Source organism: Prionailurus viverrinus, chromosome C1, assembly GCF_022837055.1.
Source record: "Prionailurus viverrinus isolate Anna chromosome C1, UM_Priviv_1.0, whole genome shotgun sequence".
Classification (NCBI taxonomy): domain Eukaryota; kingdom Metazoa; phylum Chordata; class Mammalia; order Carnivora; family Felidae; genus Prionailurus; species Prionailurus viverrinus.
In genome coordinates this window covers 160,302,044-160,328,470 of record NC_062568.1, presented here as the reverse complement: position 1 = coordinate 160,328,470, position 26,427 = coordinate 160,302,044, and the positions used below count along the sequence as shown (strand labels likewise).

At 37.5% G+C, this 26,427-nt stretch overlaps 1 protein-coding gene across 4 annotated transcripts in view; it reads left to right on the top strand.

Annotated features, from left to right (window-relative positions):
• The first annotated feature begins 616 nt into the window (after positions 1-616).
• LEPR (leptin receptor) overlaps positions 617-26,427 on the top strand; it is an 85,758-nt gene continuing 59,947 nt past the window's right edge. The window contains exons 1-5 of one of the 4 annotated variants that reach the window (XM_047873630.1): positions 617-861; positions 1,202-1,246; positions 16,905-16,963; positions 21,333-21,662; positions 24,439-24,562. In XM_047873630.1, coding sequence (XP_047729586.1) covers positions 16,924-16,963; positions 21,333-21,662; positions 24,439-24,562 — 494 coding nt within the window. In that variant the 5' untranslated portion in view covers positions 617-861; positions 1,202-1,246; positions 16,905-16,923. Of the gene's footprint in view, positions 862-1,142; positions 1,247-16,904; positions 16,964-21,332; positions 21,663-24,438; positions 24,563-26,427 lie in introns of those variants that run through there. The other 3 variants (XM_047873634.1, XM_047873633.1, XM_047873632.1) reach the window with 3 other exon arrangements.

Below are 26,427 nucleotides of genomic sequence, written 5' to 3'. Positions count from 1 at the left end.
CTGTTCAAGGACGGATTTTGTTTGCTTGGTTTTTTTGCTTGCTACATCGAACGCCATTAAATTTCAGGACTGCAAGAGAAGTAAAGTGGTCATTTAGTCCAGCCTCACACAGACGCGTAAGTGCCCTCTTCAGCCTTCCTGACAGGCATGACCAACATGCTTGGCGGGAACATCCTTGGTGACTTGGTGACAGGAAACTCACTACCTCCGCCCTTTGCCAATTTGCTTTCCTCTCCCACCCCTCTCAGTTATTGCAATCTTTGCTGTAGCATTTTGCGCCCCTGATGCAGCAGAGGCCCGCAAGTCTGGGAGTGGGAGGAACCCCGCTGGAACCCCTTAGGCCCAGCCGGGAGTCTGAGAAGCCCCAGCTGGGGCTGCGGTGGGCGCGCAGCAGCTAACTGCTAAATGTAGCAGCGGCGCCGCCTTCCTGCTGGGATCGCCTCGCCTCTCCGCCTCCCTCAGGCAGGGGGTCCTCCTTCTCAAGCTCGTCGCTGCTCCAGCCCCAGGCCCACGGCCACGCGCAGCAACGTTCCTCTTCGCAGCTCCGGTCACCTGCACGGCCGCCCTCGGCGCTGGGGTCCGCTGCCCCCGACCCGGAGCTGGGGACCAGGGCGCGGGGCGCGCGCGGGCGGCCGCGGGCTCTTTCCTCCCTTCTCCCCACCCCACGCGCTCCCCCTCGGCCCCTCCTCCCCACACTCCGCTGCCCTGCGCCCTCCGGAGAGTTGTCCGGCACCTTGGGCGAGGAGTTCGGAGCTGCCCCGCCGCAGAGCCCGCGCGGCCCGCACAGCGCGAGCGACGCAGGGGCCGGAGCCCCTCCGCCGCCATCTCTGCCTTCTGTGTGGGTTGGACCCCGGCAACTAGGTGGGACGCGCTTCTCTCTCCTGCACCCCTTACTGCCACCTTTCCCGCTCTCGGACACTGGAGGAGCGGGAAGCTGGGGCCCGCGTGGCCGGCGGGGAGCCCGCGGGCCACTTGGGGGCCGGGAGTCAGGGGACAGCCCGGCGGCGCCAGGAGGGGCCTGCGCCCGGGGGCGGTGGGAGGGGCGGCAGGGGCTCTGGGTCCCCCCCGCGGGCCGGGGAGCGGGAGGCTCCGGGGCGGGCGGAAGACAGGGACGCGCGGCTGTCGGTCGCCGGCCGCACGTGGGCGCGCACCTGCCAGGCGCCACCGAAAGGCTGCGCCACCCAGCCAACTTCTTTTCCAGGTCTCCTTCCTACTTTGGAAACTGAAAGGACTGCGACATAAACCAGTAAGCCCTGGGGCTCGGGGAAGGGTTTGTTGGTTTGGCTGCCCAAAGAACAAACTTGTGCTTCAGGGGTGGTTTAAATGCCAGCTTCTCTTTTTCCCCCTCTCCCGCTCTCCGCAAGCAAATGTAAAAAGCGAAACAAAATAAACCCAATCCCGACCAAAGCACTTATTTAAAGGGATTCGTAGAGGTGAGAAAAATAGACCTAACTGAGGAATCATTGGGAACCCCAGGTACGGTGAGGCCGTCTAAGAAATCGGTTGTTGCTGGTGCTATTTCTAGAACTTGTGTTTGCAAACAGGCTGGCTCTGTTAAGCCTGAGAGTTCCTTCTGTTGAGGGGCTGCCTGGAATGCCCTCTGTTAACACGAATTTCTGTACGTATTAAGGTATATTGAAACAAATACTCTCTCAGAGTCAGACTATCTGGATTTTGACATGATTTGCCATTTATTATCCGTGACAGCTGTGGTTAGCTTCACCTCTCTGGGCCTCATTTTCCTCATCTGTCAAATTAGAGGGTTGAGTTAATATTCTAGGGGCCTTTTAAAATACTTCAGGTATTTTCCAACTTAAAAATGTATAATTCTGTGACTCTTTAACATGTCACAAACATTAGTAGATTCACAATTTCATGAGCATTTGTTTATATGCATTTATGACTTGTGCTTTTAGGGTTTTCCCACCCCAAATCAAGAGAAAAACGCTTGGGGGGCCTGGGTGGCTCAACTGGTTAACGCCTGACTTAATTTCAGCTCAGGTCATGATGTTACAGTTTGATGAGTTTCAAGCCCCAACTCAGGCTCTGCCCACTGATCTGCCTGCAAGCCTGCGTGGGATTCTCCCTCTCTCAGAGAGAGAGCTCTCACTGTCTCTCTCAAAATAAATAAACTTGAAAAAAAGAGGAAAAGGCTTATAAAAGAGTTCAGAAATGTATGGTTTATATGTAAATATTTAGATCATCTCTCACTCTAAGTAATTATGTTCAACTTGAAAGCAATATTTATGACACTGCAACTGAAACATGTGGCCTTAACACTGCACTTACTCTCTTTTCAGTATATTTGGAGGAAGTAAAAATTGTTTTGGAGGAAAACAAAATTGCACCTTTCCTATCAATTACTCGTCTTGACCAACATTTGTTACTTTTTAGCATAAAGTTGTGTGCAGAATATTAAAAAAATGGTTTCAGGCCATTTCAGAACCTCTCTGAAATTAAGCTCAATAGCAGAGATGCCAATTTTAGTAATGCACTTTAGTTGTCTTGGAATGAAGCCCAGAAAATAGCAAAGGTTAACTAAATAGATAAACCAGAAATTAGGAATTGACACACACACACACACACACACACACATGCGCGCACACACACATACAGTTGTCAGAGAAGTGTGTGCTACAGTGTCAGTGAGCCTTTTATTTACTTTTGATAAAAACAAACAACAGACAGCCGTTGGTCTGTTTAAGCGCACAGAGGCTGTGAGAAAGAGGGGCTTTTGTTGTTACTTGTAATATCAAATTATTGGAGATGCAGTCATCAGTAGTTAGATTTAAAAGTGGGGGCGCCTGGGTGGCTCAGTTGGTTGTGCATCCGACTTGGGCTCAGGTCATGATCTGATGGTTTGTGAGTTCGAGCCCCGCGTCAGGCTCTATGCTGATAGCTGGGAGCCTGGAGCCTGCTTCAGATTCTGTGTCTCCTTCTCTCTCTGCCCGTCCCCTGCTTGTGCTCTGTCTCACTCTGTCTCTCAAAAATGAATAAATGTAAAAACAAAAAATTAAAAAAGAAGAATAGATTTAAAAGTGTTTCAGCCTCTTTTTGGCGGCTTTGATGTAAAATAAAATAATGTGTTCCCACCCAGCCTGTGCTGCGCATGTAGTTTGGGAGAGTGGAATGGATTTGAAGTACACTGTTCTTCTATGAACACAGCCATTTATTTTCATTGCTTTTCCCCCTGTGGGCTGGAAGTATCATCTGTCAATCTGGCATTTGTCTTCCTCATATTTTCTGGTGAAGTAGATGATCATCTCCTTTAAGAGAGATGCTCAAAGAGTTACGTGAATTGGTTGTTGAATGACTAGAGAGTAGTTGAACTCAAATACCCTGCCTTCTAGGCGCTTATTGGAAAACAGTAGGTGGATCTGACTGCTTAAGGTCTACAGCCAATTCATTCACAGCTTGGGAGCGTCCCCATGGTTGGCCGAAGCGCTGTTCATCTTTTGTGATGAATTTACCAAGAAAAAAACCAGTCATGTCTTTACACTTAGATCACTATTATATAATCAAATGGTTTTTGTTTGTGAAAAGCAATCTCTCTGGGGCCTTGGAAATAAAACTCTAAAATATCCAGAAAAAAAAAAAAGACTTGTCTTGGCAGGTACTGTATTGCATTTTTTCATACTGAGAACCAAACACACATACGAAAAAGAAAAGAAAAACCCAAAACCATATCCTGTGGAGTTGAAAATGAAGAAAAGGGCTTATGGTCTCCTCTAATTCTTAAGATTTTATGTGATTTACAAATTCCGCTTTTAATTAAAACAGAAAGGCACAAATGTTTGCCTATTGGACAGACCTAGTACATGTAACCTTTTGGAGGTTCAATTCAAATTTGGCTTGGTTATAATTTGGAATATTTCCTCTCACATACTTTTTATTAAACCTTTTGTGACGCAATGGTGATATTATCTGTTGTCTTTTCACACACGTGATCTTATTCATCTTTAATTTTTTAACCATTTGAATATATATATATATGACATATATAGAGAGAAGGGGTACATAAAAAATGTGCTGGTTGACAATATAGCACATCATTCCAACAGACGATGATAAGGCAAATACCTTATCATGAGTGAGAGAACATGCCAACATCTAGAAACTTCTTGCTTGTTTCTTCCTGATCACAAATTTAGTTTTACCTTAAAAAAATGTTGTATTCACTTAAGAGGCATTCTTTCATGGATTCTCTTGCATTATGTCTTTGTGAGATTAAGCCATGTCTTCATTCCCCTTTAAAGCAAAAACTGTTTTTTTAAGTTTATTTCTTTTGGGGGGGGAGGGGCAGAGAGAGAGAGAGAATCCCAGCAGGCTCCTTGCCGACAGTGTGGAGCCCAACCCAGGGCTTCCTCTAAAGAACGATGAGATCATGACCTGAGCCGAAATCAAGAGTTGGATGGCTTAACCAACTGAGCTACCCAGGTGCTCCAAAATTGATGTCTCTTAAATATTTGGTCCTAGAATCCATGACTGTCTCCTAGTATAATAGGTCTTCTCTGATATAAGAAATGTAAATTTTGTCTGATGTTTTTCTTAGGAGTTCTTGAACATCTTCTTTATTACAGGAACCACATATTTAAAAAATTACTTTAAACCGTATCTTTAAAACATTCATTGTCTGTTTATTGATGCCAGATAGACATAAACTTGACCTTGAAACAGATTTTCAAAATAATATCTCCATTGGACTGTAATTCACATTCATAATCATATTTTTATGGATACTATTCACTGGTTTTTAATACATTAACTGATTTATACAACCATCACCACTATCTAATTTCGGAACATTTTTATCACTCCCCGCAGAAACTCTGTACCCATTAGCACCCACTCTCCAACCCCCCTCCTCCCATCCCTCAAAATCACTGATTTACTTTCCGTGTTTACTGATTTGTCTATTCTGGATATTTCATGTAAATAAAATCATGGGGCCTTTAGTGACCAAATTCTTTCACTGAGCATGTTTCCGGTGTTCATCTGTGCTGTAGCATGGGTCAGTACTTCATTCCTTTTTTATGGCCAGATAATATTCCATTATATTGGTATACTACTTTTTGTTTATTCATCAGTTGGTGGACATTTGGGTAGTTTCCACTTTTTGGCTATTTTGAATAATGCTGCTATTAACATATGTGTGCACATTGTTATGTGAATATATGTTTTTATCTCTTTTAGGTATATACCTATGAGTGGAATTGCTGAGTCATATGGCAACACTATGTTTAACACTTAAAGATCTGCCAAACTGTATGCCAGAGCAGCTTTCATCCTTTTATATTCCGCCAGCAGTGTGACCCTTGAATCTACATTGCCAACATGCCAAGCTCATTAGACATAGCAATAGTGGATACGTAGTGAAAATTACTGTCAAATTTAAGTTTCATGGGCTTGGAAGTTTAAAATCTTTTTCAGAACTGTGAACACTTACTATGTTCAAGGTAGACTATAAGAAATTTTTGTGGATATTGATTCTCATTGAATGAAAGTCAGCAAGTCACACATTCTTCTATTAACTTAGTAGGCTTATGGGTACCAAGTAAAGTCTTCCCCAAAGTCAATATAGTCTGCTTTCAGTTAGTGCAGTCTCTCAGTGACCTGCTCCACTGGGTGTGAGCTGTGGCCCTGGCTAGCACAGCATGGAGACTTGCCCAGGAGTGCACAGAGCTTGGGAAGCCCCTGCCTGGTGGGCGAGTGGATGATCCTGAAGATGAGAGTCATGTATTTGAATCACACTAGAGTACTATGGACTAGCAAAAGAAGATGACCTAACTAGAGACTCTCTTAAGGGGCATTGTGTTACTCATCTTAAAGTCTTTGCCAATTAATGGGAAGAAATCCAGAAACAATATAGACTTATAAATGTGTACTCATATGGGTATAATGGTGAATGAGAAAGAGAAAGAGAAGGAGTAGGGGGTAGAGAGAGAGAGGCTTTACTCCGGGGCCAATAATTTCTTTAAGGTTTATGGGAACATAAACATTTTTATCTGTTTTTACTAGATAGTGGCTAAAGATTTGAGATAAATAGAGCTTCAGGAGCTTCTATATTGGTATTATAATAGGCTTTAAAAATGTGAACTCATGTTTAAGAACAGCTGCTACCTAATATTTGTTTTGTGAAGGCATAGGACAACTTAGTTTTTTCTCAGAATTATATTTTCTCATTTTACTTTAACTAGCAGCTGTTATTTGGGTGTCTGAACCTATGAAAATTGAGAAACTATGAACATGAGATCATTGAACAATTAGATTTTTGTATGCACCAACAAGATTTCTGAACCAGTCTTGTCAGTGGTCAGGAGATGAGAGAGAAAATAAATTATAAGCGCACATAGATACACACACACACACACACACACACACACACACACTATCTAAGCAGAGAGAGAAAACATACTGACGTATACATAATACACACCCAGTAATTGTAGTTGCTATATTATTAAGATGCTATCTTTTGGAATTATGACATATACCTATCATGTTAGACATATGCAGGAGGTAGCTGGCTGTATCTCTAGTGAGCTGAGTGTCTAATAACAGCACTGCTAGTCACAGATTTGATTTGCGGGGAGAGAAGGTTTTTGCACGGAACAAGCAGGATGTAAAAAAATGTTCTTTCTGTGTGAAACAGTCATCTGGGCAGGCAGTTTCTTGGTCTTTTGATTCTCAATGTGCAAATCAGTTCTCACATAGGAGTTCCTATTGTCTGTGATTGATATTCTTTGGCTTATTTGTTTTTACGGACCATAGGTCCTGTGGGTATCTTTCTTCTAATACTTAAAATATGTTTCATATGCCTTCCTGTTCTTCAAGGGGGCAGTCAACTTGACCCTCTTCTGTGGCACTGGTTATGATTTCTCCACACAAGAAGTAATCTGTCTGATCTCTCCTAATTACCACTCTGTCTAGATAGTTGTAATTCTGTAAATCTAGACATCATGGATTTTTAAGATATACTACCATTTTTGTATGTCCAAGAAAGAAAAGACTCTGCCTATATATTTGACAATGCTTTCTCTTTCTTTAGAATTTTTGTCTTATGTCTACTGGAAGAGCTCTTTTAGAATTATTTAAATAAAGATTTTTGTTTAAATCATATCACTCTCATAAGAAAAGTACAGATCAAAGAAATTGGTTAAGGAATTCTTTTTCATATTCAGATTCTGGTGGGTTTTTTTAAAAATTGCTTTTCAACTCAGTGCTGTTGATATCAATATTTTTCTAAACGGTAGCATATTCTGGGTTATCAAGAGTATTTGTGATATAGCACTTTATAAAACAATGCTTCACTGTTGTTTCTTAGATTTTCTACCAGTGTGGTCCATTTTGCAGATTTTATGCTGGCTCTTTATATGATCTTCCCATAAGATGTTAACATAAGGTTTTCAGACAATGCTCAGGGCTCCTATTCCTTCCTCAAATGGCCTTTAAATAGTTTGTTGATCGAAATATTGATGGGTTAAAATTGTCAAGTCTGTCAGGAGGAAAGCGCCCCAGTTTGTAGGCAATCAATGACAACTAGATCACAGCTGCTACTAGGCTATCGGTAGTTGTGAGATGACATTGATTTTAACAAAGATTTTGATGTGGGAGGTTTTAAAATATTGTGAACCTTAAAATAAGAAATATAACACTCCTGTCTTCTTTTGTATTTGTTGGAGTTCAACTAAAATTTACTTCTGTGAACCTTTTGTTGGCCCCTAGGACTTTGTTAGTAGCTATTTTCTCTGAAATCTCATAGCCCTCTATTTAATTGAAAGGACTAAATAATAATTATACATGAAAATAATCCATGCGCATGGTGACAAAAACCTACTGAAATAAAAAAAAAGTTCTAGTCCCCCTGCCCCTCTACCCCCACTGTGCCAGCGCTGACCTTGAGAACAACGAACTTGATCCATTTCTGGTTTTGGTTCCTAGACCTCTGAGTACCTATGCTGGGCTAAATAATATTCTTTTAGGGACTTCTTTTCTTTTCATTTATCAACTTTAAACAGACACCATCATGGAAGAGAATTTAGCCTACTAATTTTGCCTTCTTTCTTTCTTCATTCCTACATATAATTATATTAATTTTCTGAGTGTTTTAATTGGTTACATTTGTAATTCCCTCCACTATTTCTGTTCTATTCACTACAGACATTTTCTGTTGACTTCCTACAGTATGAGGTTGGGATATTTCATATTTCATAAGCCTTCCCACTATCTCTCCTTATATAAATATGCCACCCAAGTTTTGAAACTGTATAGTGAGAATATTGTTAATATTTCATGTTTAGTATTGTAATTAATTAAATCTTTTGTTTTTGTGTATTGGCTGAGCCAAACAGTTGAAAAATTGATAAATAGCATTAATGTTATTATGACCTCGTAAATATTACTCACTACAGAATCAAGAAGCGTTCCAGGATTCATTTCATTTTAATATCACTGCTTAGCTACCCAAAGGCAAATATTCCTAGAATCAAGGTTGAAGCCATTCTTCCTTCTTTCAAATGGACTCTTTAATTCCAGCGCTTAATCAAAATTATGCCATTTGGAGACACCTAGCTGGCTCAGTAGGTAGAGCATGCAACTCTTGACCTCATATTCGTGAGTTCAAGCCCCACATTGGGTGTAGAGCTTACTTTAAAAAGGAAAATTATGCCATATTTTATTTTGGTTCATATTTAGATCAGGACTTTTTGTAAGCCTTTTCCAATAAACGTTTTTCTTATTGGGACAAGGTAGGTGGGCCTACTTTATTATATCCTTAATTTTTCAGTTTTTTATTCATTCTCTTTATTTTTTTGGAATCCATTTCGTTCTTATTTTTGAAGTCCATGAACTCATATTCTTATTTGGCCTAGTGGCTACAATTTTGAAATAGGACTTCCTTTTTTCCCCTTGTGCTATTCTGTGTTTCTGGTTTTTTTTTTTTAAAGTTTATTTATTTTTTGAGAGAGAGCAGGGGAGGGGCAGGGGGAGAGAGAGAGAGAGAAAGAACAAACCCCAAGCAGGCTCCACACCGGTAGCGTGGAGCCTGATGTGGAGCTTGAACTCCCGAACTGTCAGATCATAACCCGAGCCAAAATCAAGAGCTGGATTCTTAACTGACAGAGCCACCCAAGCGTCCCTGTTTTGTTTTGTTTTGTTTTGTTTTTTAAATCAAATTTTGCCGCTTCAGAATCATATGATGTATTGAGTTGTCTCAATTCCCGCCTTCCTTCTGGCTGTTTACTTTCGAGAGTCATCTGCTATCTGTACTGGTCATTGTCAAGTCTGTACTCATGAGTTCCTGAATCTTTAGTCCCTGAATCCCTTTTTCTTGGTTACTTCTCATTTTGCTGGACTATGTTATAAAATTATTTCTGAGAAAGAGATTTATAGAATATAAATTTTCTAAGTCATTGTGTTATTGAAAATATATTTGCTGTGCTCTGATACTTGCTTGACGGGCTAATAGCATTTTCCACTGTAAATCATTTTACATCAGGTGTTACTGGATTATCTTCTACTGTTCATTGTTTTGGTATGAAACATTTGCTTCCATTCTGTTTCTCATACCTTTAGAGGTTTTTTCTTTTCTGGAAACGTTTCCTATCTTATCTTCTTTGCTCTTGCAATTTCTTAGTGATATATTTAGCAATGGGTATTTTTCTATTCCTTCTCTTTGGACTTGGTGGACTTTTCTTTTTTTTTCCTCCCCCCCCCCCCCCACCTTCAGTTTGAAGACTTGTGTCTCTTGTCAGCTCTGGAAAAGTTTTCCGTGTTATTTCATTGATCATTTTCTCTTTATTCTCTTTTTCTAGAAATACTGCTGACTGGATATGGATCATTTGAACTTTTCTTTTTTTAAAACATTTTTTTCTCTTTATTTATTTTGGGGGAAGAGTTAATTATGCAAATGTGTTTTCTAAGATTTCTATTGAAAAATGTTTTCACAGCTAAGCTCTTTCTTCCTCTGATGATTCCTTTGTCAGAACAATCTTTGAAATTGTGGATGCAAGGTCTTCTGAAATGTCCTTGAAGACACTCACGAACATTTGTTAAAGCTATTTTTTCTGTTCTGATTTATCTAGGTCCCTGTGGTAGGTTTTCTTTTTTCTTTCCTTCTTTTTACACAATTTTTCCATGATGCTGATGTCTTCCTGTCTCCATTCAGCATAACTGTTAAGGAGAGAAGTAGGAGGAATGTGAATTCTGTGCATATGGGCAGTGTTTGTCAACTGTTAGGCTTTCTTTTAAGCACTTGAGTGGGGAGCTACCTTTTGTGCTGAAGGCCTGTCCCCCTAAATGTCACAACATGTAAGTTTGTGTGTGTGGTGTGAAGTCTGTACTAAAAGCCCAAGTTATCCTCAAATAACTTATACATTTTAGCTCTTTAACATATAGAAGTATACGGAACAAGTTTTTGTCCTTTGGCTATTTGTCATCTTTGAGTATTTTGTCTATGTTTGGGGAATTCCTCACTTTATAAATCCATATTTTCCCAAATTTCCTGGCTGCCTACACACAGACTGTGAACTATTCTTTATCAATAAGAGGTGTTCATGCCAGATCTTAGATCAGAAGTGTGGGATATGGAGGAGCAGATGGCCTCAGAGGAACTCAGAGGTAGTAGGCATCGAGATTTCAGTAATAACGTGCAATGCCTTGGCGTGGTGGCAGAGCTGTCTTTTCTAGAGCAATTTACGTGTGATTTTGGGTGTGGTTCTTGGCTGAATGCTTTATTAGGTTTACTGGATCTCACTGAGGCTCAGTGAGGTACCCAATAATCTTTAATAATTTTTTATTCTATTTAAACTACCCTGCTTGTTTATAAACCACTCCTCTGACAATTATAGGGAGTTAGATTTGGCTGCTGTGAATTGTTTATAAGGAGATAAAGAAGTCAGATATTACATCTACAAACCAAAGCCTTCTCTTCTTTCAGCCCCACGTCACCCTGCCCTTTACAATTCAGAACACCTCCAGAGTTTTCTAAATAAATTTGTTTCTTCATTGATGACAGCTCTTTCCCCAAATATCCTAGGTAGTCACTTCGATCATTCTACTTTTTCTTTGTCTTCCAGAAATGTGTTTAAATCTCTTTTTTGCTGCTGGTCCCCTCTCATTTTCTCTGTTCTAGTGGGTTGATAATGATTTACTTTCTGTAATTCTAAAGGCATCTCAGGAATAAGAAAATCAGTTTATTCAGTTTATCGTCTTGAATCTGAAGTCCCATGGTACTTTATTCATATTGGTATTATAAAATTTGACATGTAAAAAGGTCATAAAACAATGTTACTTGTTAAAGTATATGATGATTTCTTATTTATTTTTATATTTCTAGTACCCTGTGTGGTAACATATTTTACCAAATATTTAGTTAATATTTAAATGAGTTAATTTATATAGAGATTTTTAAATTACTTTGTAGGTAAGATGCCTATTCTGACTGAACTTTGTTGACTTTATGGCACTTAAGTCTGCGAATCATAGCTCATCCCTCTTCATTTTCAAGGAATTAATTTGCAACAAGATCACACAGTTAGAGTCATTAGAAATTAAAACACTTGAAATTAAGTTTTCAAAGTGACAAATGCTTATGCCAAGATGATGAAAGTTTTTTTTTTTTATTTTTTAATTTTAGAGGTGGAGAGAGAGAGAGAGCATGCGTGTGCATGCTGGGGATAGAGAGGCAGAGGAGGAGAGAGAAAATCCCAAGCAGGCTCCACACTCAGGAGTCCAACATGGGGCTCAATTCCATGACCCTGGGGTCATGACCTGAGCTGAAATTAAGAGTGGGATGCTTAACCGACTGAGCCACCCAGGCACTCTTATATTATGTTTTGATCTTCTAAGCTTGATTTTAAAAGTTGAGCAGGGGCCCCTGGTGGCTCAGTTGGTTCAGTGACTCACTCTTGGTTTTGGCTCAGGTCATGATCCTAGGGTCGTGGGATTGGGCCCCACATCGAGCTCCATGCTGAGTGTGGAGCCTGCTTGGGATTCTCTCTCTTCCCCTCTGTTTCTCTACCCCCATGCACATACTCTCTTTCTCCTTCTAAAATAAGAACAAATACATAAATAAAAATTAAAGAAAAATTTAAGTCTTTGACAACTACGTAATGGGAAGGAATAACATGACCAATTTCTGTCCTAAGTGAAGAAATAAAAGTAAACAGAACTAAGATAACAAGGTTAGTAGAGCTAGACCAAGCTATATTTATTTTGACACTTGAAGAAATAGTGTTTTTCATTTATATTTAAACAAAATACTTAAATGTTGTTTTTTAAGTGAAAGATGGGTGCCTCTCTAGCAGAAAGTAAAAGCAAGAATTAGTGGCAGATGGAATTCATTGAGTTTACTCATCAAGACAACAGAATTGTCAGAATTGCTTTTCTTACTCATAAACTTTTCTACAAACTAGAGACTTGGTGAGATCATTAGAGCAAGTTGTAAATAATTTCTTTTTCTTCCCACTCATTCAAACATTAATTGAGACTATTCTGCTTTATATTTAAGTAGAATTTTATACATAAAAATACACAAAGAATTTTCCATGATAGTAATAGCTGAAGAGTTAGTGATATAATATGCTTACTCTGTTGTATTGTGAGTCAGTTAAGTGTACAACTTTGGCTCAGGTCATGATCTTGTGGTAAATGAATTGTAGCTCTGCATCAGGCTTTTTGCTGACAGCTCAGAGCCTGGAGCCTGCTTCAGATTCTGTCTTCTTCTCTCTCTCTGCCCCTCCCCCACTCTCACTGTCTCTATTTCTCTCTCTCTCTCAAAAATAAACATTAAAAAATTATAGAAAAAGATGAAATTTGAATTACTGACTGCACATTCAGGTATTATGGAGGGATCATTTAGATCAGACTGTGGATGAATCTTTGTATACTTTATGGAGATTTCAAATAAAACACTTAAGTGTTTTAACTGTCAACATAGAATGACTACATTCCAGGGGGAATGTTAGGCAATATTATCTCAAACTCCTCACAATTCGGTGTCTATCAATGGCTCGATTCATAGGAGCTATACTTATGGAGGATTGATGGAGGAGTGTGAACTCTGTTCATTTAGCTACATCAGGACTTAATGTGGGAGCTTTGAATAAATTTCAGAGAATTTGTTAACCCTCTGATATTATAGGCGTAATTTTGTATATATGTGTCTCTTCCTGGCAGTTGGTACCTTGCTCTCACCAACTTCTCAACAAGATGCATATTTAAAAATGGTTAAGAATCACCATTCTGAAATTTTCTCTGGAATTAAATCTGGTTCTCAAAGATGGGTTTTTATTAGAATGCCTCTTTAATTTTTTTTTTAATTTGAGTATAGTTGACACATAAAATTACATTAGTTTTAGATGTACAACATAGTGATTCAATAAGTTTATACATTATGCTATGTTCACCACAACTGTAACTACCATCTGTCACCATATAACATTATTACAATATCCTTAACTCTATTCCTTATGCTATGACTTTTATTCCTGTGACATATTCATTCCATAACTGGAAGCCTATATCTCCCACTCTCCTTCACCCATTTTGCCCATCCCCCCAGCTCCCCCCTGGCAAACATCAGTTCTCTGTATTTAGAGGTCTTATTCTACTTTTGGTTTGTGTATTCATTTGTTTTGTTTTTTAGATTCCACATGAGTGAAATCATATGGTATTTGTCTCTCCCAGTTTAACTTACTACACTTAGCATCCATGTTGTAACAAATGCAGGATCTCATCCTTTTTTATGGTTGTATAATATTCGTGTGTGTGTGTGTGTGTGTGTGTGTGTGTGTGTGTATCACATCTTTGCTGTCCACAGAACACCTCTTTTAAAGATTGCTGTTATTTTCTTGGTATGATGCTACCAGCCTATTTTTAAGAATATATCAAGAAAGAGTCATATCATGCATTCATTCACTCACTCATTCAGTGAGTGTATAGAGAGCCCCTACTATGTGAGAGGCAGGCTTCTATGTGAGAAGGATATAATGGTGAAAGGATAGTAAAAAAAAATCCCTTGGTCTAGTGGAGTTTATATTCTAGTGGGGAGAGTTAAACAATAAACAAGAAAAACAAGTCATATTCACATTAGACAGTGCGAAGTAATAATAATAAGAAAATTCAGCAGATATGACATGCTGGGTTGAAATTGTAGATGGGCTAATCAGGAAAGGCTCCTCTGAGAAGGTGACTTGAACAAAGAGAAGAGCAGTTGTTGATGAGGTCAGAGAGGCAGTAGAGATCCAGGACCTTGTAGTTCTATGCAGGACTCAGACTTTTACGCAGAGTGAAAAGGAGAGTATGACCGTGTTTGGGGTAAGACAGGCATGATCTGACCTATGTGTTAACAAGACCACTCTGGCTGCAGCATTGAGAATAGACTGAACTGGAGAGTAAGGGCAACAGCAGGGAGACCAGTTAGGAGGCCCTTCCGACTGTCCAGGGAAGAGATAATGGTGACTTAGAATAGGGTATTGGCAATGGAGGGGCTGACAAATTATTGGATTTTGAGGTTCACATGAAACTCTGGTACTGTGAGAGTGTTCATGAGGATGTTACCTGTTTTGAAGTTACTCAAGCAAAATTTCTTTCTGTTCTTACTGTTAGGATTATTTGAACATTTCCCCTAAGCTGTTGGTTACGTTTTATTTTGAGTACTCTGAATTTGTAATTGACCAATTTGACCGTAAGAAAGCATAAGGGAAATCAGTAGCTTATCTTTAAATTTTTTTTAACTTTTTTTTAATTTTTGAGAGAGCACAAGCAGGGAAGGGGCAGAGAAAGAGAGAGAGAGAGAGACAGAGAGACAGAGAGACAGAGAGACAGAATCAAGCAGGCTCCAGTCTGTGAGCTGTCAGCACAGGGCCTGATGTGGGGCTTGAACCCATGAGCAGTGAGATCATGACCTGAGCTGAAGTCCGAAACTTAACCAGCTGAGTCACCCAAGTGCCCCAATAGCTCATCTTTAAAAACCGAATTCAAATTAATGGCATTTTGTGTATTATACTTATTTTGGCCACCTTACCATTAGTTTTCCCTTTACTTGATTTTTTTTTCTCACAGTTTAGAAACTTCTGTTCCTTTTTTCTGTATTATTTGTATTTTTGCAAATCTCCTTATTATTCATTTCTGGTACAGTGTCGGTCATTTAAATATATGTCTCATTGGGTCTGTGTAAGGTACCACCTTTCACACTCTCTTCAAGGTTTCATCTATGCCTTTTTCATATCTGTGATTATTTCTCTGTTATGTAAGAGTGAAACCTGACTACCAGAATTCAGACCATCAGAATAGTTTGTGTTTTGCATGGAACATTAAAGAAAATAATGCTTGTCTTATATAAGCAAAAAAACCCTGGTCTGTTTGGTCACTTGACTCAGCAGATCAGTTGAGTTAAAAGTGAGTCAAATCTGTTGTTGGACTGAATTACTTGTCACCAGTCAGTTCATTCAAAACACTTAGTTAAATGATATGTTGTATCTATGACACATCCTGATTATAAAACTTGCTCTTGGGTTTATTTTATGAGAAAATGTTGTACCAGAAACAGGTAGCAAAAAAAAAAAAAAATCATATGATTAGATAATGAGGATTCCAAACACTAAACTGATTTTTAGAAATCCTGAAGACACACTGTGATGTCAGTATATAAAGAACCAAACTTCTGATGAAAAAACAAGAGGCTGAAAAACAAATTGACCAGACTACAAAATGTTTATACTCATCCATTTTCCTCCTGAGAGTTATTAAGCTGTGAACTAAACAAGTACGTTTTTCTGTTTACTCATCACGTGGTACCAATTGTCAGTAATGACTTATGAGACATCTTTCTTACTTGATATTTGAAAATATCTTTGTGTAAAGCTGTGATTTCTATTTTAAAATAAAATCTCTCAGAATCATGAGCATCTCTGAAAGGGATTGTTGAGCTCATCCATCAGGAGGATTTGTAGATGAGGAACCTGAGGTCTAGAGTGTTGAAGTGCCAAGTCCTACAGCTGGTCAAAGAGTCTAGATTGACATTCAAGACTCCTGACACCTAATTCAGAACTTTTAAACTCAGATTAACTTTTGTTTAGTGAACTGAATCCCCAGTTTGAGATAACAAAAAACCCTGGAACAACAAAAGCCTTTATGGTTTCATTACAAATTGAATCCCAATATACTAAAATTATGCTACCATTCATGATATACTGGTAAGAATAATCTCATTCATGATGTATTTAAAAATGAGGAGACTTCATGGGAAAGCTTATCTCTTGAAGTCACCCTATCATTTGGATATATTAAGCCGTCAGCCTTTCCTTGAATTACTCTAATAACTCTCCAATGTGAATATTGCTTTATCTGCAAATAAATGGTGGGAGTTTCCAAAAACATACTGGAAAATTTCCTCCTCTTTTTTTGGAAACAAATGTACAGTGATTACCTATGCTATAACTGTTTGACTTTGTAGTATCATAGTAAAGATAAAGGCTTTAGAAAATAAGAGAAATTTAAGAACTGAGCTATAAAAAAAAGACTGCTATTAATGGTAGTACATATTTAATTAACATTATGAACACTTTTGTTCAGTTAAAAATATAGTCTTATCCTTTGATGCCTGTCCTCATTTGTCATGGCATAAAGGAACATTGAAAAATGTTTGATTATGCTGTATATGAATATGTAGCTTATATTTTAACTGTGTAAGATAGGTACACAGGAGTAAACCTTTAATGTGTAGCTATACTTTAATGCGAGACACTTCTCTGATATTGATGCAGAGTATTATAGAGGATTAAATTTAAAGACTCGTTCATAATCCTTTTCCTTTTATATTTTCCCAGACAGCTTATATAGATGTCAGGTGTTTTTGTGCATGTGTGTGTGTATGTATTTGTTTTCGATGTACTGTTTTTCAGGTCTACTCTCTGAAGTAAGATGATTTGTCAAAAATTCTGTGTGGCTTTGTTACATTGGGGTAAGTTATCTGCTTTTTAAATGTCCGTATATAAGAGATTTTGCTGTTGGAGATGTTGTTTCTTTTATTGGCTAGCAGAATTTCCTGTCCACAGTTCGGAATTCTCATGCTTATGATTAAAAATACAAACCAAACAAAAGCATAAGTGTGAAAATAAAAACACTTCCCAATCTCCTGGGAATAACCTGATGTGTAGCTTTCCAGAACCATAACACATACAAACACACACAATCCATATCTATGGTTACAAAAATAGAATTGGTCTATACATATTGTTTTTTGTTTTTTTCTACTTAATAGTTTTTCAATTTATTATGATAACATTTTTTTACTGAGTATTTACTGATATGCTTATTCATTTAATGGTTGCACAACAATGATCTGTATGAATATACTTTATTAATTTATTTCACCAATTCCCCATTGATAGACATTTCTTTTACTGTAGCAAATAATGCTGCATTGAAATCCATGTATCTGTATCTATATCTTTGTATATTTGGAAGAATATTCCTGCTGATTAGTTGTTAAGGAGGAATTCTCTATTACATAGTATGCACATTTTAAAATTTGATGAATACTGTGAAATCTCCACAAAGCTTTGTAGCATTTGTGGTACCACCACAGATATATGAACGCCAGCCCATTGCATTTCTGTCAGAGATGTATACTATCATTCTTTTGTCTTTTTGCTCTGTCATATAAGCAAAACATAGCATCCCATTTCAGTTTTATTTATTTGGCTGTTTGTGAGGTTGAGCACTGTTTATGGACCATTTATATTTCTTATGTGATTTTCTAAATCATACACTTTGGCCATTTTGTGGTAGGATTCTGTCTTAGTGATTTTTAGGATTTTCTAAAATGTAATTGATATTTAGTACTGTATTAGTCAGGGTTTTCCAGAGAAACAGAACCGGTAGGAGTTATATATAGAGAGAAAGAGATTTATTATAAGGATTGACTCACAAGATTGTGGAGGTTGAGAAGTCCCGTGACCTGTAGTTGCCAGGGTGGAAACCCAGGAGAACTGATGATACAAGTTCCAGTCTGGACACTGGAAGGCTTCAGATGCAAGAAGAGCTGATGTTTCAGTTTGGGTCCAAAGGAAGGAAAAGACTGATGTCAGTCAGGCAGTAGGAGTTCCCTCTAACTCAGCCTTTTTGCTCTATTCAGGTCTCCAATCCATCATGAGGCCTGTCTACCTTACGGAGGGCAATCTGCTTTACTCATTTTACTGATTCAGTTGTTAAGTTCATCCAGACATGCTCACAGATACACCCAGAATAATGTTTGACCAAATGACCGAGCACCCCATGAACCTAGACAAGTTGACACATAACCTTAATCATCAGAAGCCTGTAACTATTTATTAATATTATGCAAATTTTTCTTCCTGCCCATTGTTTGCTTTTTAACTTTGTTTTTTTTTATGGTACAGAAATTTATGTATGCATACTAACACCCTTATGCATGTGTAGAAAAAAGATACAGTGACACTTAAATGTTTTAATTTTAATTTAGTAAATGTAGTGTTATTAAATTATGAATGTCTATATATCAGGTGATAGTCAAAACTTTAGTTCTCTATCAAGGAGCTGTTTAACATGGTGATAATATTTAAAATATATGACTATGACAAAATAATGGATTTATTCTCAAATGGAAGGAACATGCCATTTTAAATGTTATTTCACATTAGAACTCCAGTAGACAATGACAAGTATAATGTTATAAAGGGATATTACCAAGGGATGGTGTATACCTTTAAAATTTCCATCCTGAATACCACCAGAAGAATGCTTTCAGAGTTTAAATGTATACTAGTCTCCCTCCTATCCATTGCAGGAATATCCTCAAGAGAAAGCTTATAGATTTTTTAAAATGTCTTGATTTTAACTAATAGTATGCTTCTTTTTGAAATTAGTCACTCATATTGCCAATGAATTTTGAGCATACTATTCTCACTTGTTTCTGACCACACCCTAGAGATATTCTGACTTAAAAAAAACCCCAAATCATCTAATTTAGGTTATGTTCCATTTTTAAAATTAAAGTCAGGCTATTTAAAAAAAAAACATTTTATCTGGCAACCATATTGGGAGCTCCTCAAGCTGTCCAGCTATGTGTCAGTGAGTTCTGAGCATCTCCTTGGCTAATCCAAACTGAAGGCACTCTTATGAGCTTCTCTACTAGTTTTCCTTGTTGTGCATACTGTTCTTTCTCATTGTCTCCATCTGTATATTTACAGCAAATACCCAGGATAACCCCACTGTTGACAGATTTCAAAACAAAACAAAACAAAACAACTATGCCACAAGGGACTATCTAAAAGTAGCAACATACTCATTCTCTCTTATATTCTCTAGCTTTTATTAGGTTCCACTCAACGTGTTTCACATTGGCTTTCCAAAAGGTTTGTTGTTTGATGAAGTCTTGTGAATCAGAAGAGTTCTTGGGACGTTGTTACCATGATAACATATGCCTTCAGAAATAAATTCTGGTTTCTGTTGTTTAGGGTTCATCTGGAGGGAAAGAAATATTATTTGCAAAACAAGCATGCAAAAATAGAACCATCTTTTAATTAAGCTGATTCAACAGTCATTATGTCTATGACATTCATTATTACATTTTAAATTTCAAAGACTTCTTTGAGGATTTTAGGCTCATTTCAGTTCAGCCAACTGAATCTTCCATATGCAGCTAGAAAATAATGCTTTTAATTAATACCAACAAATATTCATGGTTTTGTAAAACCAAAGAAATAACCTATTTTATTTTTTATTAACATGTTCTGATTTCAGAAACATATATTAGAAAGATTGAAGTCCAAAGGAACACAATTGTAATGAGGGGGTCACAGTCATATTTGGCTTAATTTAGGCATCTGATATATTCTTATTTTATCTTTTTTTTGCATCTGATACATTTAAAATTTTTTTTATTTTGAGAGAGAGAGAGAGAATGAGTGTATGAGTGTGGAGGAGGAGCAGAGGAAGAGAGAGAGAGAGAGAGAGAGAGAGAGAGAGAATGAGAATCTTGAGCAGTGGGGCTGGATCTCATGAGATTGTGACCTGAGCTGAAATCAAGAGTTGGATGCTTAACTGAGGAGCCACCCAGGTGCCCCTACATCTGATACATTTTTATGTTAATTTATTTTTATGGAAAAGTTTAGAAACCAAACTTTAACAGTTGTTACCTACATATTGCTTAAATATTTTTACATGTTTTACTTTTATAGTTTAAAACATCGTTTTTGTGAATTTGTTTTTTAAAAATTGCTATTGTCTTACATTTTTACATTTACCCTAATTCTTCAAAATTCTCATTCCATTCAAATCCATGCTAAATTCTCAGAATTCTCATTCTGCATTAGTTTGTATATGAGGCAACACAGCTGTTGTATTATTTGAGTAGCTTGTAAAAGAAAGAATTATTGAGAATTTATTATTATATTTTCAGACAATTCCTAAAAAATAAGTACCACTTTTGAGAGTTTTTGAGTATGGGATTATATGGTTATTCTTAATTTTTTTTATGTCTAAAAAGGTGAGAATTGTCTTTAATCAGCAATGGAATTTTTCTGTCTTTGTACATTGATTCTTGGAGAGTGCATTAAGGACATGCCTTCGATGATGTCATATATTTGAGGATCATGGGCAGAAGAGATCATCCAGCTGTCCTGATGTTGAAAGCAAACTCTTTGAAAAGCACTCATAGTGCTAACATTTTGGTATTATTCTCTTTAAGAAATATTAAAACGGGTGCCTAGGTGGTTCAGTCCATTAAATGTCTGATTTCAGCTCAGGTCATGATCTTGTGATTCGCGAGTTCAAGCCCCGCGTCGGGCTCTGTGCTGACAGCTCAGAGCCTGGAGCTTGCTTCAGATTCTGTGTCTCCCTCTCTCTGTCCCTCCCCCCGTTCATGCTCTCTGTCTCTCTCAAAAATGGATGAATACACATTAAAAAAAATAAAAAAATATTAAAACAGAACTTTAATACTTGTTTATATAATTGCATATTCAGATATTTCTCTCTTATACTGGAAGTTCATTAGAATATTTTTTTAGAAAAGGTAATTGAAATATTGAGCTATAGTTTTTTAATTAAAATATAAATATAGAATGCTAGATTCATGAGGAAAATGAAGCATGAATTTCCAAAAAGAGGTGCTAAGAGTGAAGTTATCTCTATGAACTAATGTATAATACATTGTGTAATGGAAACCCAGAGCTGTGCATTAGGCATGGATTGGGCACTAAGTTAAATACTACTGAGCACTACATGGTTTAATCTTAGATACTTCCTATTTATGTCTTAGTCAAAGTGATTAATTATTTTTCTATGTGTCTTTTTTAATACCCTGACAGAATTTATTTATTTGATAACTGCATTTAACTTGGCATACCCAATTACTCCCTGGAGATTTAAGTTGTCGTGCATGCCACCAAATACAACCTATGACTTTCTCTTGCCTACTGGAATCTCAAAGAACACTTCAAATGTGAATGAACATTATGAGGCAGTTGTTGAAGCTAAATTTAATTCAAGTAGTACCTACTTTTCTAATTTATCTTCCAAAACAACTTTTCACTGTTGCCTTTGGAGCGAGGAAGATAAAAACTGTTCTGTACATGCAGATGACGTGGAAGGGAAGGCATTTGTTGCAACAGTGAATTCTTTAGTTTTCCAACAAATAGGTAAGTATTTTAATGTTGTGAGCATTAGATGTTATTTTAACTGTTTTAAACAAAATGTTTTCGTTTTCTGAAACTTGTATAAAATAGATGTCTTATGGATGGGATTCTTAACACATATCATCATTTTATATTAGTAATAAAATTATGATTCGTTATGTGACCAAACTAATGAGCCCCAAATTATTTCATATGTTATAAAAATAAAAGAAAAATGTAATGAGGGAACTCTTACCTATAACCTGTAAGTCAGTTTTTTGTAATCTTCTAAGTTTGCCTTATTTTATTATTATTATTTTTTATTTTAGAGAGAGAGCATGTGTAGAGGAAAGGGGTAGAGAGAGAAAGAGGGAGAGAGAATCTTAAGCAGGCTCCATACTCAGCCCAGGGTCCAATGTGGGTGCAATCCCATGACCCTGGGATCATGACCTAAGCCAAAACCAAGAGTTGGATGCTCAACTGACCAAGCCACCCAGGCACCACTAAATTTGCTTTAAAATAGAAAAATCACCCCTTATTTTGTTAAATATATTAAATATTCAAAACATTCAACTGTTGAATTAGTTAAAAAATTTTTTAAGATTAAAAAAAGTTTTTAAAGTAATCTCTACACCCAACATGGGGCTTGAACTCACAACCCCGAGATCAAGTGTTGCATGTGCTACAGGCTTAACTAGCCAGGCACATCAGAAGTAGTTAAATTTTAAAGCATTTATGAATAATATTTGTTCAAGGAAAGAATCTCTCTGCAGCCAATCCATGTTTTAAATCAAGGGGGTTTTGTTGTTCAAGTATAATGTACACTGAATGTAGTTAGCATAATTAATAATTCTACATCTGGAAATCTAAACAACAAAATTATTTCCAAGCCTTCTGGAAAAGCTAACAGAACAGCATCCATTGACTCAGTAATACAAAGAGACCTACAGTATGAAAGTAAAGGCAAGCATAAATATAGCACTTCTGTTAAGGGTTAATCAGAATTTCTCAACCTCAACCTTATTAACATTTTGGGCCTGACAATTCTTGGGTATGGGGGGGGGGCTGTTCTGTGCATTGTAGGATGTTTAGCAACATCCCTGGCTTCTACCTAGATACAAGTAGCTCCTTGCCCAGTTGTGACAATCAAAACATGTCTCCAAACATTGCCAGATGCCCCTGAGGGCCAAATTGCCACTGGTTGAGCATCACTGATTAGATCGAAGAAACACTCTGGTTTATTGAAATCAGCTTAAGAACAAAGTATAAATATGCAATAAAATCAGAGTTTTAAAACAAGTTAGTAGTAATAACTCCCAGTGTCTCCAATGGAGTCCATAACCATTGATTAATAAAATTCACTTAATTTTTTATTAATATCAAACTTTTTTTAATGTTCATTTATTTTTGATGGAGAGAGAGACAGAATGTGAGTGGGGGAGGGGAAGAGAGGGGGAGACACAGAATCCGAAGCAGGCTCCAGACTCTGAGCTGTCAGCACAGAGCCCAATGCAGGGCTCAAACCCACAAGCCGTGAGATCATGACCTGAGCCAACGTCAGATGCTTAATTGGCTGAACCAGCCAGGCGCCACATAACATTCACTTAATTTTAATTGAAGCATTTTTTTTTTAATTTGTAGGGGAACTTAACTAGCCATTCCAGCAATTCAATGGATATACCAAGCATGAACTTATTAAGGCAGGGTCTTTGTGATGAGCTTTGAAATGATCAAAAAAATGTTAGTACTTTCTTCACTTTTGAAGAGAAATGATTATGATGTTATAGATTTTTTTTTAATTTTATTTATTTTTGAGAGAGAGAGAGGGAGCACGTGCAGGTGTGTGTTGAAGCAAGGGAGGGAGGGGTAGAGAGAGAGAGAGAGGGAGGGAGAGAGAATCCCAAGTAGGCTTCTCGCTGTCAACAAGGGCCTCTAGCCCACAAGCCGTGAGATTGTGACCTGAGCCAAACAGATTGAGCCACCCAGGTGTCCCTATGATGCCGTAGATTTCAGTTTTACACATAAATAAAGCTTGCATAACTAGTCACTTCTCACTTTAAATTTTTGTAACTGAAATCGGTAGGTTAAGTGGTGGTTACCGAGGATTTCAGCTGATTATTCTGCCACGCATGCTGTTTACTTCATAATGGTTCAACACTGTTGTAAAATCCCTACCAGCTAGAAATCCTTCAAGTTTGGGGAATACGTTAGTGTTGTCTAAGTGAGCCATTATTTATGATTGTTGCTATTCTTGCTTTTTAAATTACAACCCGCCAATAATTTATTGCCAGGTGAGTTTTTCAGTGCACAGTGAAAGTATGCCTGCATCAGTTATATCTGGGGCCTGTAATTTACAATAACAAGAATTTAAGACATGAATCACTGTTCACATGTGAATCACTTTGCTTTTATTGCTAAAGCAGACACATAAATACTGCTCCACATGTGCTCGTATCTTGATATTGAATATTTTCTTTTCTCTTAGAAAGCAAGCATGAACTAAACTAGGTGACTTTTGAGGTCTTTTGTCCTACTTAAGTAGTTCAAGATTAAAAAAATAAGAAGAGTTTGAGAAGCAGTAATTGAATTTAAGTCTCTTACTTTACCAGAAAGGAAACTGAAGTCCTAAGGGACTAGATCACTTGGGCAGATACATACCACTGGTTAGAGCCGGTTCTTTTTCTCTCAGAATAGGCAGTGGAAGTTGTATCAGAACACTGGTAAATTTAATTTAGTTCTTCTCTTTCACTGAGTTGTTCAGAATGTTTTTCAGATTTAATGTAGTTTATTTTTAATTCAGGTGCAAACTGGAACATACAGTGCTGGACGAAAGAGGACTTGGAATTATTCATCTGCTATATGGAGTCACTATTTAAGAATCCTTTCAAGGCTTATGACCTTAAGGTCCATCTTTTATATGTTCTGTAAGTACCAAATAAATTAATTTGGAAATTTCTAGGACATAATTTCTTTTAAATGCAAGAGCTTCCATACACAGAAGTGGATTATGAAAACTCTCCTATCCCTACATTTCCTTTTGTATCTATGGGAATATATTCTGAAAGAAGTATGAACTCAATTCAGGGGTCTTAGACATTTGAGTGGAGGGGAAAAACTTGTTACACGTTTCTTTTTCAGGTAGATTTTTTCCTTCATATTTGATCATTTTATTCGCTTAAAAATAGAAGTGCTCAATATTTATTTGTGCTAGCTAGAGAGCCAAGATGGTGGTTTGAGATAGCCATACACTTAGAATTCTAGCTAACACATCATTCAAGTGTTCTAATAATTCCAGTGTTAATACATATCATTCCTCTGTAAATTTTAGCTCTTTAAATTTTTTTTCTAATTTGTCCTTTTGTGGGATGCTCAAGGAGAAAGAGACTCATTTCCTTCAGTTCTGCAGTTATTGGGATCATACCACTGAGGGGCGACATGCTAGAAACTGTCCATATAAACATGAGTCAAATAGAATAGTAGTTACCAGGGACTAGGGGTAGGGGCAATGGGAGGTCCTCTTTAAATAAGTATAGAGTTTCAGTTGAGGAAGATGAGAAAAGTTCTGGAATTGGATTTATATTACTCAACAGTGTAAATGTACTGCTGTCACTGAACTGTATACTCAAAATGATAAATTTTATGTATATTTTACCCCAATAAAAATAATTTGAAAAGAAAGAAACTTAAAGATGCTGAGAAAAAAAGATAGTAATGATTTCTGCCTTTGAGGCATCACAGGCTGGTGGTTGGGGCAGATAGGTATAGGGCTTCAGTTTTAGTGGTTACTGTTGTCTGTTTGGGAGGCACATGAAGCCATGGGAACATAAGATTGTTGTGGAAGCCTTAGGTGGGGATAACTTGTGCAGCTGAATTCTAATTCTAGGTGACTGTAGAAGGCCCTGCTAGCCTTTGCTTCTTTGTGCAATTCACATTAAGGCGAGGATCCTGAAGGGGACTATCTGATTGGTGAAAAGGTGCCCTAGCTGCCAGTGTTTCAGCGGCACAAAATTCTGGACAGCCAGGAAACCTAGAAAAATGTGCAAAATAGAAATGACTGAGCTATAAACCTCTAAAGTCCCCCAAAGTAGTGGAGGTTGTAAAGTGGGAAGGACAGAGGAATAATGGGTAATGCACAGCCAAGGGTGGGCATTTAAAGGACAGGAGAGAGTGAGCTTGCTTCTAGATAATGACCCAGCAGGGAGGGAAAGTTTGAAGATATAGTAGAAGGGGGACTATTGAAGATCTATAACAGAGTATGAATATTTAAATAAACAAGTTCCAGGAAAAAAGCACAGGTGAAAGGTTGGTCTTAAAATGAAGGAAGCTCACCTCAACCTTGAGTACTGAGGAAAGAAAGGAAGCACTGTGATAGATAAAGATATATTTGAAGTTTGGAACAGAAAATTTCCTGTTTTATTGAGCAAAATAGGTTTTAGCTCACAGAAAAGAATTACTTTGCAATGTAGCACATTCCTACGATGACCTAAATATTTTGGATGGTGATCAAAAACTCACTGGGTGCCCATTCAAGAGAATTTCAGATATTGTCAGCAAGCTAGGGCAGCATGCTTGGTTTAAGAGCTCTGTGACCATGTGCAAGTATTTACATTTTGTTATTATCAAAATCTTACTATTATGTATAGACTATAGTTAAGTCTTGAGGTCTGCATTTTTAGAAAAAAATATACATGAATATATTGGAACATTACAAAATTGCATAGTAACTTAGCTACAGTTGAGAATTTTCACTTCACTTCAGTCAGCCAGGTAACCATTGGTCTATTCATTA